The 15,501-nt window shown below is 41.8% G+C and overlaps 2 protein-coding genes across 5 annotated transcripts in view; one reads left to right on the top strand and one right to left on the bottom strand.

The window, feature by feature from the left end:
- ABHD17B (abhydrolase domain containing 17B, depalmitoylase) overlaps window positions 1–13,426 on the bottom strand; it is a 55,377-nt gene extending 41,951 nt beyond the window's left edge. Inside the window, exon 1 of one of the 2 annotated variants that reach the window (XM_082696599.1) lies at window positions 12,822–13,426. The gene's annotated coding sequence lies outside the window, so the exon portion shown is untranslated. Of the gene's footprint in view, window positions 1–12,630; window positions 12,707–12,821 lie in introns of those variants that run through there. The other variant, XM_082696598.1, reaches the window with a different exon arrangement.
- Window positions 13,427–13,543: 117 nt separating this feature from the next.
- The window catches only part of LOC309846934 (uncharacterized protein C9orf85), a 110,322-nt gene continuing 108,364 nt past the window's right edge, over window positions 13,544–15,501 (top strand). For all 3 annotated transcript variants that reach the window (XR_014302196.1, XM_082696604.1, XM_082696603.1), the window contains exon 1: window positions 13,544–14,012. Coding sequence is in view for 2 of the 3 variants with exons in the window: in XM_082696604.1 (XP_082552730.1) it covers window positions 13,911–14,012 (102 nt within the window). In the remaining variant the exon portion in view is untranslated. The remainder of the gene's footprint in view (window positions 14,013–15,501) is intronic.

A 15,501-nucleotide genomic window follows, 5' to 3' on the forward strand; every position in this document is an offset into this window, starting at 1 on the left:
CAGTGAATATTCATTTTTTAAGATTTTATTTATTTGACAGAGATCACAAGTAGGCAGAGAGGCAGGTAGAAAAAGAGAGGAAGGGAAGCAGTCTCCCTGCTGAGCAGAGAGCCCAATGTGGGGCTTAATCCCAGGACTCTGGGATCATGACCTGAGCCAAAGGCAGAGGCTTTAACCCACTGAGCCACCCAGGCATCCCAAAACAAGTGAATATTGTAGACTTAAAAAAAAAAAAAAAGTTTATTTATTTGATAGAGATCACAAGTAGGCAGAGCAACACGTAGAGAGAGAGGGGGAAGCAGGCTCCCTGCTGAACAGAGAGCCTGAAGAGGAGCTTGATCCCAGGACCCTTAGATCATGACTTGAGCCAGAAGGCAGAGGCTTACTGAGCCACCCAGTGCCCCAAGAGAGAAATCTATTCAGAATACCAAGAATAGGGACACTTGGGTGGCTCAGTGGGTTAAAGCCTTTGGCTCAGGTCATGATCCCTGGGTCCTGGGGTCAAGCCCCACACAGGGCCCTCTACTTGGCAGGGAACCTGCTTCTCCCTCTCTGCCTACTTGGGATCTCTGTCTGTCAGATAAATAAAATCTTAAAAAAAAAAATTCCCCCCCCCCTCTCGCTGTTTCTCTCTCTGTGTCAATACATAAATGAAATCTTAAAAAAAAAAAAAAATCCAAGAATATAATAAGAAGTTTCTAAAGAAAAAAAGGAAACCTATGGGAGCATTACTAAATATAAACCAAAACAGTATCAAATAGCAGGAGCTGACATTGGCCTCAGTATCTTAAGCTATAAACACAAGCGTTCAGTTGGGAAGTCATTTAATTTCTATCATCCTTAATTATAGATGAAAACACATACAAATCTCCTGATTTACTTAAATTACTTTTCTATGCTTTTATTGTAGTTCCCAGCTTTTACAAATGAAAAGAACTGACCAGGGTTATGCAGAGTACAAAAACAGAAAAACTCAAAACGTGTTAATAAATAAACAAATGGAAAATAGCAGAGATTAAGAATGAATTTCTCCCATTCATATGTTCCACCCAGCCTACCAGGTGATAACTTAAGAACTCCTCTATGGCCTTGCTATGTACTTGTAATAATCTAACTTCCCTAGAAGTCCTTAAAGGCCTTGCAGGATCCGGCCTTTGCTTTTCTTTCCAAATTTATCTTGAAACACTCTCCTTTCATCACTTAGGGATGCTGTCTCCCTCTCCAACTTCCATTTCCATGAAAGCGGTTTCCACTTCAAGGTTTGCACCCTCTCTACCTGACTTTTCTCATTATTCCAATCTCAAATGTCCCTTTTCCGAGAGATCTTGTGAACCTCAAATCTAAATTAGATTTTTTAAAAAAGATTTTATTTATTTGAGAGAGAGCAAGAGAGCACAAACAGGGAGAGTGACAGAGAGTGAGGGAGAAGGAAGAGGAGAAGCAGACTCCCTGCGGAGCAGGGAACCCCATGTACAACTTGATCCCAGAACCCCAGGTTAATGACCTGAGCCAAAGGTAGACGCTTAACTGAGTGAGCCACTCAAGCACACCTAAGGTTATTCTTTTTTACAGCTCCCAGTTCTTTTCCTTTACAGTTGAAAATTGCATCCTTGGGGTGCCTGGGTAGCTCAGTGGGGTAAGCCTCTACCTTCAACTCAGGCCATGATCTCAGGGTCCTAGGATAGGGCTCTCTGCTCAGCAGGGAGTCTGCTTCTTCCATCCCTGCCCGCCTCTCGGCCTACTTGTGATCTCTGTCAAATAAAGAAATTAAAAAAAAAAAAAAAAAGATGTGCTGTTATAGTTGATTAGGCAATACTTAAATTTCTATAAGCAAGTAAGTTTATGCACACAGGAGAACATTCCCAAACAGGGACAAGGTAAGGCAGTAAGCAATGGTATGTTAGAACAACTTGATTTCCTATTTCTGAAAACACTGGGGCATTTGACTGGCTAGATCAGTATAGCATGAAACTCTTTATCTCAGGATCATAATTCAAGCCCCACACTGGGTATAGAGATTACTTAAAAATTAAACAAAAAATAAAAATAAAAAATTTGGATTTACAATGGCTTTCAGCAATTGAAAAAATAAACCATAATAAACCCAAAAGTATCTAAAAAGTTAATAGGAGGAAATTATTATATATTTTCTTAGAGTTGCTTAAGTTTATTAGTCATTTTATTTATTTCTTAGAAGTTCAATAGGGGTGCCTGGGTGGCTCGGTAGGATAAGTCTGCCTTTGGTGGCTCAGGTCATGATCCCAGGGTCCTGGGATGGGGGGCTAGGGGGAGCCCTGCATGCGGCTCTCTGCTCAGCGGGGAGCCTGCTTCCCACCCTTCCCTCACCTGCCTCTCTGCCTACTTCTGATCTCTCTGTCAAATAAATAAAATAAATAAGTTTGGTAATGAGAACCCTTAGAAATCAACTTGCAGCAAAACAAAATATGAAAGTTCCTAGCAAGGGGGGGAAATACAATATTGAGTTTTTTTAATATAAATGTTTGACTCTTAACAACTGAAGTAACAATGTACTATATATTTTTACATATAAAACTTTCAAGAGTCTTTTGGAAAGGGTGGTTTGAGGGCTGGTACTGGTTGTTGATAAAGTTATTCTTTGGAAAAATGAGAAAAGCTATGGACAAGAGTAGTGGGCTTAATGATTTCAAAGGTTTTCCTTCTATTTATTTGGACATTATGTCCTTTCTATTTTTGTTAAAATGTATCTTTTTGTGAAAAAGAAAACATGTAAAAAATTTTAAAAATTGTAGAAGGCACTAAGTTTAAAAATTCTTTCTGAAGTGATTTCACTGGGAAAAACTTAAAATTAGAAGCCTCTTACTGTTTTTCCTTTTTTGGGGAATTTGGCCCTTAAAAAAAGTTTTAGTACTAAGCTCTAGAACTAGGCATAAATGCAATCAAATCAGCTGAGTAACCTTCTAGTTGCATAGCTTTAAACATCTTCTCTGAGCCTCAATTTTTCTTATTTGTAAACTTTGCAGAGTTGCTAAGAATATTAAATGAGGAACACCTAAATTCCCAGCACACTAGATTCAGAAAAATCTTTTTACTTGGAAGAGACAGGCACATATTTGATAATCTCTTCCTGAACCCTAGAAATCAATTCACTGAATCCTGATTGCCTTTTTTATTTTATTTATTTATTTGACAGAGATCACAAGTAGGTAGAGAGGCAAGCAGAGAGAGAGAGGAGGAAGCAGGCTCCCTGCTAAGCAGAGAGCCCGATGTGGGGCTCGATCCCAGAACCATGGGATCATGACCTGAGCTGAAGGCAGAGGCTTTAACCCCACTGAGCCACCCAGGTGCTCCCTGATTGCCTTTTTACTCCTTTAAAGTCTCATTCCTTCATGACCACTCCCTCCAACACATTGTTCCAGTGTGTTCCAACAACAGATTGTTCCAATGCTTCTGGCATCTTCAGAGACCCTGTCTAGTCAATTATCGTGTTTCCCATATCCTCACAGTCTCTCCTGCTCTACTGGCCCATATCTTCTGTTTACAAACATATTTACGATGTTCCTCTTAAAAAAAAAAAAAAAAAAAAAGAGTGGGCATATCTCTATCTAGATTCTAATTACCCTAAATCAAACTTTTAAATTCTCACTTTCCTCTCTTTTACAATAGGTCCCAAATGAGCTGTGATCTAATATCTGTCATAAAACTGTTGACCCATTTAAGATTACCAATAACCTCTTAAAATTTCAAAGTGCAGGGACACCTGGGTGGTTCAGTCAGTAGAACATCTGCTTTCAACTCAGGTCATGATCCCAGGTGATCAAGCCCTGGTCAGGCTCCCCACTCAGCTGGGCTTCTGCATCTCCCTCTCTGCCCCTCAATCCCACTCATGCATGTGTTTTAGAGTACTCTCTCAAATAGATAAACAAAATCTTCAAAAAAAAAATTTTTTTTGAAGTGCATTGGATACTTCTTAGTCTTCAATCTACACAATCACTTTGTGCATTAAACACTACTGTCCCTTCCTTTCTTCTTGAAACTAACTTCCCATCTTGGTTTTTCTGGTGACCTCTTCAAAGGTTTTATTATTACTTTTGCAGATTACCCTTTTGTCTTCTTTTGTTTCTCACCCAAACCCAAGGGTTGAACTACTACTTCTGTCTTTTGTTTTCTAGTCTTTTTATCTCCATTGTACCCACGGCTTTAACTACCTCTTACACACTAATGAGGCCTAAATCTAAAAACTTAAAATCTCGAGCACAGCCTTCTCCCCTAAGCTACAGACCCTGACTATCTGTTTTCCCTCTCCAACCTTTTCCTCTCTTCATTCCCCCCATTCAATCAAGGCCTGTATCCTATGTATCTCTCTCTACATTCCCTAGGCTACATCTTTGCTCAACTGCTTTGCATTTAACATTATAAAACCTCTCACTAACATCTATCTCAGATTCTAATCCACACTCCACACTGCGGCCAGGTGATGTCACTTTCCTGTTTAAATCTTTCAATGGGCCTTCCAGTCCTCTTGAATAAATTAAATACTTCAGTATGTCATTTATGATCCCCTCACCCTCTCTGCATCCCAGTCTCTAACCTTACTTCTGAGCACTTCCCTATTCATCCATTCTACCGAACATACTATTCTTCAATGAGAGACCTATTCTTTCTTTCCTCTATGGCTTTGTGCATACTGTTCCTTCATTATTGCTTAAATCTCCCCCAACTCAATCACTTCCTCTACATATAAATGAAACAACTTGTACTTTTTTTTAAAGCCCTCTATTTAAGTTTTACTTCTTTCTCTAGGGGGAAAAAATCTCCCCTGAAGAATGTTCATGCTGATGGATTTAATCTTTTCAATGAAACTCCTTTTTCTGTATCAAATCATGAAGCAAAATGTCTTTCTTACTAATTCTAAGAGAAGAATTGAGAACAATTACCCTAGAGGATTTTATCTGAATGTCCTTAATGCATAATTTTTTAAGTTCCCCTCACTCTTATTAAACTTTACTGCCCTAAATCTTTATTAATACACGTATTGTTAAGGTCTTTTAAAAGCTCTGAACAAAATGTAACCCACAATGTTTCAGTTATAAGCTTGCCAAAACCAGTTACTGAATGGCATTATTTTCTTGGTAATAACTGATGTGCAAAGAATAATTTTTACTCTTGGGGTTGGGGATAGCTAAGCTAGAAAGTAAAAAATTAAAATACCTAGGTCACAGTTGGTGGATGGCATGTTTGGGAAAAGTTTATTAGAGGGATTATTTCAATTGATTTTAACTTTTAAAAAATATTTTATTTATTTGACAGAGATCACAAGTAGGCAGAGAGGCAGGCAGAGAGAGAGGAGGAAGCAAGCTCCCTGCTGAGCCAAGAGCCTGATGTGTGGCTGGATCCCAGGACCTGGGATTATGACCTGAGCCGAAGGCAGGCAGAGGCTTTAAGCCACTGAGCCACCCAGGCTCCCCGATTTTTAGAAACACATTTAAGAACAATCTAAATTCAGAAGCCAAACAAGCTTACTGCATCTGATAAAACAATGTCTTCTACTTTTGTTCCTGGAGGCACTCTTGCTCTACTTTGGGTTTGGGTTTGTTGAGATTATAATACAGATCTGCTTACACCAAGTCAATGGGGTTATTTCAACCCTTTCTTCTTTATCCTGACCTACACTAAGCATACACTTATTTTCTCAATCCTATTCTCTAATCTTAAACATCTTAAAAAATGTTTAATAGTCCAAGACAACCATAAAGTTTGAATTTCTTAAGCAGTATGTATTTATAAAAGTGAAGACCTCTAACTTTACTGTCAATTTTTTTTTTTTAAGATTTTATTTATTTATTTGACAGAGACAGCGAAGAGAGGGGGAACATAAGCAGGGGGAGAGGAAGAAGCAGGCATCCTGTCGCTGAGCAGGGAGCCCGAAGTGGGGCAATGTGGGGCTCAATCCCAGGACCCAGGATCATGACCTGAAAGGCAAAAGGTTAATGACTAAGCCACCAGGCGCCCCTCTATTGCCAACCCTAATACTACCTCCTTAGATACTAAGCAAAGCTTCATGTGGGAAAATGGAAAATAAAGTCGTAACTAAAATATTATTTGTGTCATAATGATTTTCCAAAGGCCACACAATCTAACAATCTAACTTAAGTTACAGGTTTTTTTCCCCCCAAGCTTTTATAGAGAGTCAATTTTAGCAGTATTGCAGAAAGGGAAAAATGGAGCACAGGGAAAAATATAACCAAATGTAATCAAATTTTATCCAAAGCATCAAAGAAAGTGAGTAGGCACTCTTTAAGTACTGATCTTTAATTGTCATTTGCATCCTTCACGTTTAAGTTTGTTTTACTTGTGTCTTCATCATTTATTACTAGAATTTTTTAAAAGATTTTTATTCTTTTATGTATTTGACTGACTTTGTCACTTTATACCATTTAGCAGCTTCAATTCATTCCAAGTGCAAGATGATATGTACGCACTGTCTCCATCACAAAGATGGTGTGGTGATCAATGAGGTAATGCCTGTAATGCACTTTGAAGCTCCAGCACAAAGACGTCTTAAATACAAAACACTTTCTCAAGAAATCTGAGAATTTTCACATAAAAAAGGGTTAAAGATAGTTCACGAACAAATATATGTTAATAAAATATAACACTGGTTCTTTTCATTAGTATTTCAGAAGAGGTGGGATAAAATTTATCAACTGGTGACACAGGTAATTACACTGTGATAAATGCTATGAAAATACAGAGTGCCACATGAGAACTAGATGGGGGTAAGAGGTAGGTGTTTTCACTTGTTATCTCCTTTAATCTTAATAATACTTTTCTCAGGTTATCATCCTTAATACTTGAAGAAATCAAGGCTTCAGGTTTAACTCAGTTTCATTTGTCCACGTTCATACAACTTATTAAGCACATACACATTTAACTTAAAGACTATAATGTCAGGGGGCCTGGGTGGCTCAATTGGCTAAGCATCTTTGTTAGGCATGGGACTCCCTGCTCAGGGGAAAGCCTGCTTCTCCCTCTGCCTGCTGCTCCGCCTGCTTGTACTCTCTCTGTCAAATACATAAAAGAATAAAAATCTTTTAAAAATTTCTAGTAAAAAGTGATGAAGGCACAAGTAAAACAAACTTAAACATGAAGGATGCAAATGACAATTAAAGATCAGTACTTAAAGAGTGCCTACTCACTTTCTTTGATGCTTTAGAGACTGAATTTATGGCACATAAGCAGCATGGGAATTAAAGTACCCTAAAGCAGTGGTTCCCAAAACTAAGGAATTTCAAAAATCAGTTAAATTTTAAGACGTTGGAATGACAGAGTTGCCAAATTTTAATTTTGCTGCAAAGGAATATTAAAAATTAAATAAATATAATCTACTATCACTAATTCCAGAACACATCACATAAAAACAGCATCACTATGGAGGCTAGTGATTTTATTGAATAAATTTAGATTCACATACTATAAAAATAGTCCCATGTGAATTAAAGATCTAAATATAAAAAATACTTTAGGGGTGCCTGGGTGGCTCAGTGGGTTAAGCCGCTGCCTTCGGCTCAGGTCATGATCTCAGGGTCCTGGGATCGAGCCTCGCATCGGGCTCTCTGCTCAGCAGGGAGCCTGCTTCCCCCTCTTTCTCTGCCTGCCTCTCTGCCTACTTGTGATCTTTCTCTCTGTCAAATAAATATATAAAATCTTTAAAAAAAAAAACAAAACTTTAAAAAAAGCTGTATCAGAATCTCTACAACCTCAGGACAGAAAAGGCTTCCTTTAAAGAGAAAAAGCACAGGAGCTCCTGGGTGGCTCAGTGGGTTAAAGCCTCTACCTTCAACTCAGGTGATGATCCCAGCGTCCTGGGATCAAGCCCCGCTTTGGGCTCTCTGCTTTAGCAGGGAGCTTGCTTCCTCCTCTCTCTCTGCCTGCCTCTCTGCCTACTTGTGATCTCTGTCTGTCCAATAAATAAAAAAAGTCTTCTAAAAAAAGAGAGAGAGAGAAAGCACAATCATAAAATACATTTGACTATGAGCACTTGGCTAGCTTGGTCAGTAGAGCATGCGACTCCTAATCTTAGGGTTATGAGTTCAAGCCCCCCCACCCCCGCCGGCTGTAAGAGACTACTTAAATCATTAAAAAATATATTTGACTTTAAAATTAAGAACGTTAAGTCCTAAAGACACTATATTTATTTATTTTTTAAGATTTTATTTATTCATGAGAGAGAAAGAGAGAGAGAGGCAGAGGGAGAAGCAGGATTCATGCTGAGCAGGGAGCCCAATATGGGATTCAATCCCAGGATCCTGGGATCATGACCTGAGCTGAAGGCAGATGCCACCCAGAAGCCCAAACACACCATATGTAAAATGGAAAGACAGTTATAGACTAGAAGATATTTGTAAAGGCTACCAAGCACTGTTATCCAGAATACATAAAAACATTTACAAATCAGTAAGATAAACAATCCCATTAAAGGAAAAACAACAAATAAGCAATTCACAGAAAAGGAACATGAATGCCCCCCAAAATAAAAGTGCTTTCAACTACAGGACTAACTGGGGTCATGCAAATGAAAATTCCAATGAGGTACCATCCTTCACATACTCCTCAGCATGGCAAACCATGAGAAGTCTACTAAAGTATTTGAAAGATAGGAAAATAGATCCCCTCATCCATTACTGATAAAAACACTTGAGAGAAAACTGGTGGTTATCCAATAAAGTTAAAGAAGCTGCTCATACATACCCTTTGTTCTAGCACTCTTTAGATTTCCTAGGGAAATCTCAATGATGGCTTTTTAGTTGTTTAACAAATGGGGGCACTACTCAACAGCTTCCAGGGATGCCAGGCACTCTTGGAGCATATAAACAATAATGCTGCCCCACGGCTCCTCTCATGACTTTTTAATATTCTGCTGATTGCTCATTTAAGGGACTGAGAAAAGGGTGGGGGAAATAAGATCAGATATTTATAAAGAGGACTTAACACAGAGAATATTTATATTGCTTTAATATAAATGATTTTAAAAAATGCAACCACTGTGTAAAGAAAGAAGACTGCCATTTTTTGGTCCAAACTTCAATGAAAATAGTTTGTTATTTCAGAAATTCATTTATCAACAACAGTGCCACCATCAGTATTTGAACAGCCAATTCAACACACCTGTTTTAATCTGCATCAGTAGGGGTGTCTGGGGATAGCTCAATCAATATTTAAGTGCCTGCCTTTGGCTTAGGCCATGATCTCAGGGTACTGGGACAGAGCCCCAAGTCAGGTTCACTGCTTAGAAGAAAGTCTGCTTTTCCCACTCCTGCACACCCCTCAACTCCTGTGCATGCAGTCTCGAATGAATAAATAAATCTAAACAAATAGTAATAATAATTTGCATCAGTAGTTTACCCTATTCATGGTGATACTAAACATTAGTATAAAAGTATCTGACTACTGTTTCTTCCAGCAGTGCTTTCTGGATTTTTATGTGCGCACACATCACCTGGGAGTCTTGTTAAAATTCAGCATGAGTCAGTAGGGTAGGTCCTGAGGTTCTGATTTCTAACAAGCTCCCAGAATTCTGCGTTTACTAGTCTACTATCACACTTCGTAGCAAGATTAGAGTGTGGTTTGGTATGAGCATCTACTACATCTATAGTAATCCTATACATTACTCTGTTACAAATTCTTACAATCTAGTAAGAGCATTACTTTAAAATATAATGTAAATTTATTTAAGTTTTAATTTCATTATAAATTTGTAAGTTCATTAAGTTTCAAATGAATGTAAGCTTATTATCTTAAATTTCATTTTAGGACAGAATTGGAGAAGTTATAAAATTATTTCTATAATGGGATATAGTGGGGCGCCTCGATGGCTCAGTGGGTTAAGGCCTCTGCCTTCGGCTTGGGTCATGATCCCAGGGTCCTGGAATCGAGCCCCGCGTCGGGCTCTCTGCTCGGCAGGGAGCCTGCTTCCTCCCTCTCTCTCTGCCTGCCTCTCTGCCTACTTGTGATCTCTCTCTCTCTCTCTCTGTCAAATAAATAAATAAATAAAATGTTAAAAAAAAAAAAAAAGGGATAGTCTCAAGAACCACTGCCCCAGAGCAAGTCTTGCACATATACCTAAATAAACATATACAAGAATATTCCCCACAGTGTTTAATAAGCAATTGGAAAAAACTAAAATGATAAGAGAAATCTGATAGTCACATAATGGAACACATACCATTATCGCAGTAAAAATAAAATAGAATTACCCGAATAAACATAGATAAATCTAGAAGGCAGGCTACAAATATGTATTTAAATAGTTTTAAAAATAATAGTCTTAAAATAATCAAAGAAAAACTATATAGTGATCGAGGACATAAAGGCATGTAGTTAAGTATAAACACATGGATAGGAAGGATGCATTCTAATTTCCGGTTAGTGGCTGGAGGGTGGGGGAAGAGGAAGTAGGATTTAAGAAGGGTTTTTGAAGTACAAAGGAAGCTTCATTTTGTTTTGTCTTTTTATCTCTCCAACTGAGTAATGGGTGCATGAATATTCATTATATTGTATGTTGCCAATACTCCTATTGCTGTATTTTTATTTCATTTGAATTGGCAAAAACTGTTGGGTCCGAACAGCTGGTTCGAACACACTGCTCCGAAGCAAAGGATTCAGGACTCTAAAGTCAGAAAACCCAGGTTCTGTTTCTTACAAATTATGTAGCTTTGGGCAATTCAAAGAACTAATTTCTCTGGGCTTTATATTATCTATAAAAATGTCACAAATAACATAATTTTCCCTCTCTAACTCACAAAGATAGGTATGAGGCATAAATAGGGATATATATATGAATTTTTTAACAGATAGGAAAGGAAGAATTTTTGAGAATTAAAAAAACCTTGGATATACTAGAAATAATATCTACAAGTAAACCAAACAAGCCAATTTGTCAGTCTATTTTTTCATCATCACTGATTCTAAGAATATTAACATGAATCTTAACATGAAAGAAATTCTAAGTTATCAATTCTTAGAGGATGGCACATAGGATAGGCATTCTCCCTTCTGTAACTGTATTTCTTTAGGCTAATTCTTCATCAAAGAATTGAAATTCATAATACCAAAATAAGAGAACTGCACTGAAAAGCACTCTTTAACTTATCAAAAACATTATTCTGCCATGTTTTAAGATAGTCTGGTCACAGGAAATAGAAATTCTTTGTCAGGTATCATTTCATACATTATTTCAAAATGTGCAAAGATACTCCAAGAAACAAGCCACTTACTAACTACAGTCCTGCACAGCAGGGGACAAAATTAAAACTGCCTAGCCTGCTAAAAATCTAATCCTATCCTTCCCAATTAACCTTATTACTACTAGAGTAGGAGAAAAGAGAGGTCAAAATATGGGTGAGGGTGCTATTTATTTCCTCACAGACCTCAAATAATAAAGCAATTACTGCACAACAGGGATTTTACTTCTTTTGTAAATTGAATCATGGCTATCTCCCCTGTTCCTTAAGCTACCACCTATACTCTCACAATAAAAATTAACCCAAGAGCTGGGCAGTCTCAAGTAAGAACACTGGTAATTATGATTAAAATATTGGTTATGATTAGATACGAGGTATGTGACACAAATGCGTTTATGCCATCAACATATGAAGAGACAAACTATGGAGAAAAGTTCATTTTAAGTTTGCCTGTTAATGTAAACAGAGACACATTAGGCAGTTCCAAATGCTGACACAAGATCTCCAAAATTCTTTTCCATTTATTGTATTGGAGTCTTAAAAAAAAAAAAATCAATGAATCATCTGCGGATGAAGTAGTATATGCATAGACATTACGAAATGTATTAAACAGAAAACACCTTTCCATACAGAGCCAACATTTAAAGATCACCCTGTTACTCCGTTACTTATCTATTTGCTTATCAAGCCCACGTCACGTAGACTTGTATCGAAGCATCGCTCCCAACCCCCCAACACCTGTATTCTGGCATTGGCAGAATCTCCCCAAGGATCAAAGCTCTAAACTTTTTTTTTTTTTTTCTTTTTAAACAAAAAGCCGGGGTTAAACTCACTTTTCTTTGCGGCGGCGGCGGGGTGCGGTGTGTGTGTGTGGGGGGGGAAAGCCCTCCACAACCTACACTCCCAACTCGACAGAACTTTCGTTTCAGAGTTTAAAAAAATTCCAACCCAAACCTCTCATTTTCCAGCTCCAAAGCAGTTACGGAGGAGCCCAATCTAGGGTTGGAAAACAGAGTTCGAAACTGGCTAAGATGCAGGTTGAGCCGCCCAGAGAAAAAAGAACCCGAAGCCGGCCCGCCGGGAACACACAGCGCCGAGAACGGGGCCGACTGGAGCTCAGATCGAGGCCGGCCCACACGAGGACGTTCAGGAGGCGGCTTTCGGGCATCCCAGCCTCCCGGGGAGCCAGGGAGCGGAAGGTGAAGCTGACCCCATCTTTCCGTCCGCGGGGAGCGGAGCAAAACAAGTGAACCGAGCGCCTTCTCCCGCAAGGAGCCCCTCAGACCTTTCTCCCAGTCCGGCTTTCCGGCTCCCTCCCGCCCCCAGACTCCCGCAGCCTCCCGGCTCGCCCGGACTCTCCTCCCTCTCCCCTCCACGGAACCGCCAGCGAAGCCGCTCCAAACCAGACCCGATCCGAAGCGGCTTCCCCGGAGCCTTGCGCCGCCGCCGAGAGGGATCCCGGTCGCCAACAACAAAGACGCCTCCCGTTCCCCTCCCCCCGCCCGGCCCGGGTTCGTCCCTCCCGCGCTGCGGCTCCGGGCCTAGCGCCCCCTCCCCGAGCCCGGCCGCCGGGCCCGGCCCGCCGCGGCCCCCACGCACCTGCACCTGAGGGGCCGCGGCCAAGGTGTCGGGAAGAAAGGGCCGCGAGAGAGCCTCTGCCGCCGCGCTGTCCTCCACAAGGTGCGACCCACGTTGCTGCTGCCGCCGCCGCCGCCGGACTCTCCCGGCCTGCGGGCGGGCGCGGCCGAGGAGGGGGGACGAGGGCTGCAGCCCCCGGCGCCGGGACGACGAAGGACGGCGGCGCCCGAGGGGGCCGGCTCGCGCTCTGGAGTCTCGCCTCGCGCCGGCGCTGCTCCTCCACACGGGCTCGCGTTCTGCTGACTAACGGCCCCGGCGCGAGGCTCTGGAGCGGCCGTCGCCGTCGGCGGCTCTCGGGCCTCACGTCCCGCGCGGCCGTGGTCGCAGCCACCGCCGCCGCCACCTCCCTTTCTGGCACTGCAGACACCAGCCAAACCCAGCCAGGTCTTTCTTCTCTTTAATCCTCCTTTCTTTGCTCCTCCTCAGCCTGCCACCACGAGGCGAGCTTTGGTGGCGGGAGGAAGGCTGGAAGGGAACCGAGGGGACGAGCAGAAGGCTCGCTGAAGCAGGACTTGGTCACTGACTGGAGGAAGATGCCAAGCTGACCCGGGTTCCAGCCTGCGAGCGGGCCGGGGGAGGGACGCAGCACAGCTCAGCCGGACTTCAACCAATCACAAGCCGCCCAGCGGAGTCGGGCGCCGGGAGAGGCTGAGCTACGTCGGCAGGAGGCGGGGATTGCGGAAAAGGAGAACCAATAAAGGCAAAGGTTCCTTGCCTCTCCGCCTTGATGGACTGCCACGTTCGGACCAATGGGGGAATTCTCGCTTCGCAGGAAGCGGGATTTAGACGCCGGGTTTGAGAGAGGTTGCGCGGAGCGGGGGATGGGTCGAGACTGGGCCGCGTGGAAGAACCTTGAGGGTTTTGACAGATGAGAGGGAGTCTTTTGACCTCCGCGACGAGTCACGTGGGCAGACGGGGGCGGGGGCGGAAAGGCCGGATAAGTTCCTTCCGGGTCAGTGACAGAAGCGTGGACTCCGTGGGGCCGTTCCTAGCGTCTTCGTCTTCCCCGCGTCCTCCCTGTACCGGCGCGAGGTGATTGTGGTTTCCACGATGAGCTCCCAGAAAGGGAACGTGGCTCGTTCCAGGCCTCAGAGGCACCAGAATACGTTTAGCTTCAGAAATGACAAGTTTGATAAGAGTGTTCAGACCAAGGTAGGAACCTGCCTGTTGCACCCAATCTGACTCTAGGAAGGAACGGTTCGTCGAAGCGGGGAGAGGACAGGAGGAGTTGGGAGGGAGCGATTGTGCCCAGAGGTAGTTCTGGCGGCAGCGCAACCTTTTCTGAAACGGTATTCCCACGCCCTTTCTTTGACCTGGACGTGTTATCTCCTCATAAGTATATTTGGCCGTCAGCATTTAACCAGTTACACGGACCGAACGGGACCCTCGTCAGACCCCAAATGCGAGTGGGAGAATCGAGTCGCTGATCGGTTCCCGTCTGGAGCACGTATTAGCAGTAAGAAACGAGCACGAGTGTCAGAGTTTGCACCGTGGTTGTGCGGCCGCTATTTTTCTCTGTGGAAACTACAAGCCCAGAGGTTTGTAGGGAGAATGTGAAGGATTTAAGAACTCTTCGCCCCAGGATCCTCACCAACATAATTCGCCTTTTTTTTGTAAGATTGTTTTGAGGATCAGGTCATTTGGCTAACGTAAAGATGCTTGTTTTGTTGGTTATGAAGTAATTTACTTTTTTAGGAGGGTTTCTGTGACCTGGAAGAAAATTCAGAGTTCTGTTGGGAGGCTAAGCCGAATGACGTATGCCTTGCGCTGGGTCGTAATAAGTGTCCATTAGGTGAATTAATTTATCAACATTGGGAAAGAAAGCAAAGCAAACTGTTTATAGTAATCTGCGATCTCCTTTTCTTTTTCTCTCTCTTCACTTATTTACCTTCCAAATACTTGATGAGCACCCTCCATGTACAAAACCCCATGCTCCTGTGTTTGCAGTGTTAAAAAGAGTTGACTCTGCCCTCAAGGAGCTTATAGTCTGCTGGGTCATCGGACAACAGGCAAGCACAGAGATACGTAATTACAGATTATGATAAACTCTAATGAAGTGCAAGATAGCTCAGTAAGGAAGAGTAGGAGGGATATCTTCAGTTGCGTGCTCAAAGGACCTCTCCTTTTCCTTATTTAGGTTCACATTCAGATGGAAAACCTGGGGAAGCGTTTGGGAGGACTTTCCCAAGCTTGTGCTCATTAATCCGTAAGCCAATATAAAAAGCTGTGCTATTCCAAGTAGATGTTTTCTTGTCCTGTCCATTTGCTCTGAGCTTTTGCACAAGCATTGAATTCTGATTGGTTTTCATCAGATCATAAAAAGCGGTTTTAATAAGTATTTTGCTATAGTGTAGCTTCCTCTGCCTCTTAAAGTTTTAAGTGTAAGACTTCTTGACCTTGTACTTCTTGCATTTTTTCGTTGTTCATTTCCTTGGTTCCCTAACAACCATGTCATTTCCCTCTTAAATCTTCTTAGGAGTCCCAAATTCAGTCACTAAGTTTCATTTTACAACTTTTACCATCAATTTCTTTGCCTCTTTTAAATTGTCAGGAAGTTCATTTGTCCATTGGTAGAAGAAGCAGGTATTTTGTTAGTGGAGAATCTGACCAAAACTTCAAGAAATGTTTTACTGAGGAAGGA

The sequence above is a fragment of the Mustela nivalis genome, assembly GCF_964662115.1.
Source record: "Mustela nivalis genome assembly, chromosome: 13".
Lineage (NCBI taxonomy): Eukaryota > Metazoa > Chordata > Mammalia > Carnivora > Mustelidae > Mustela > Mustela nivalis.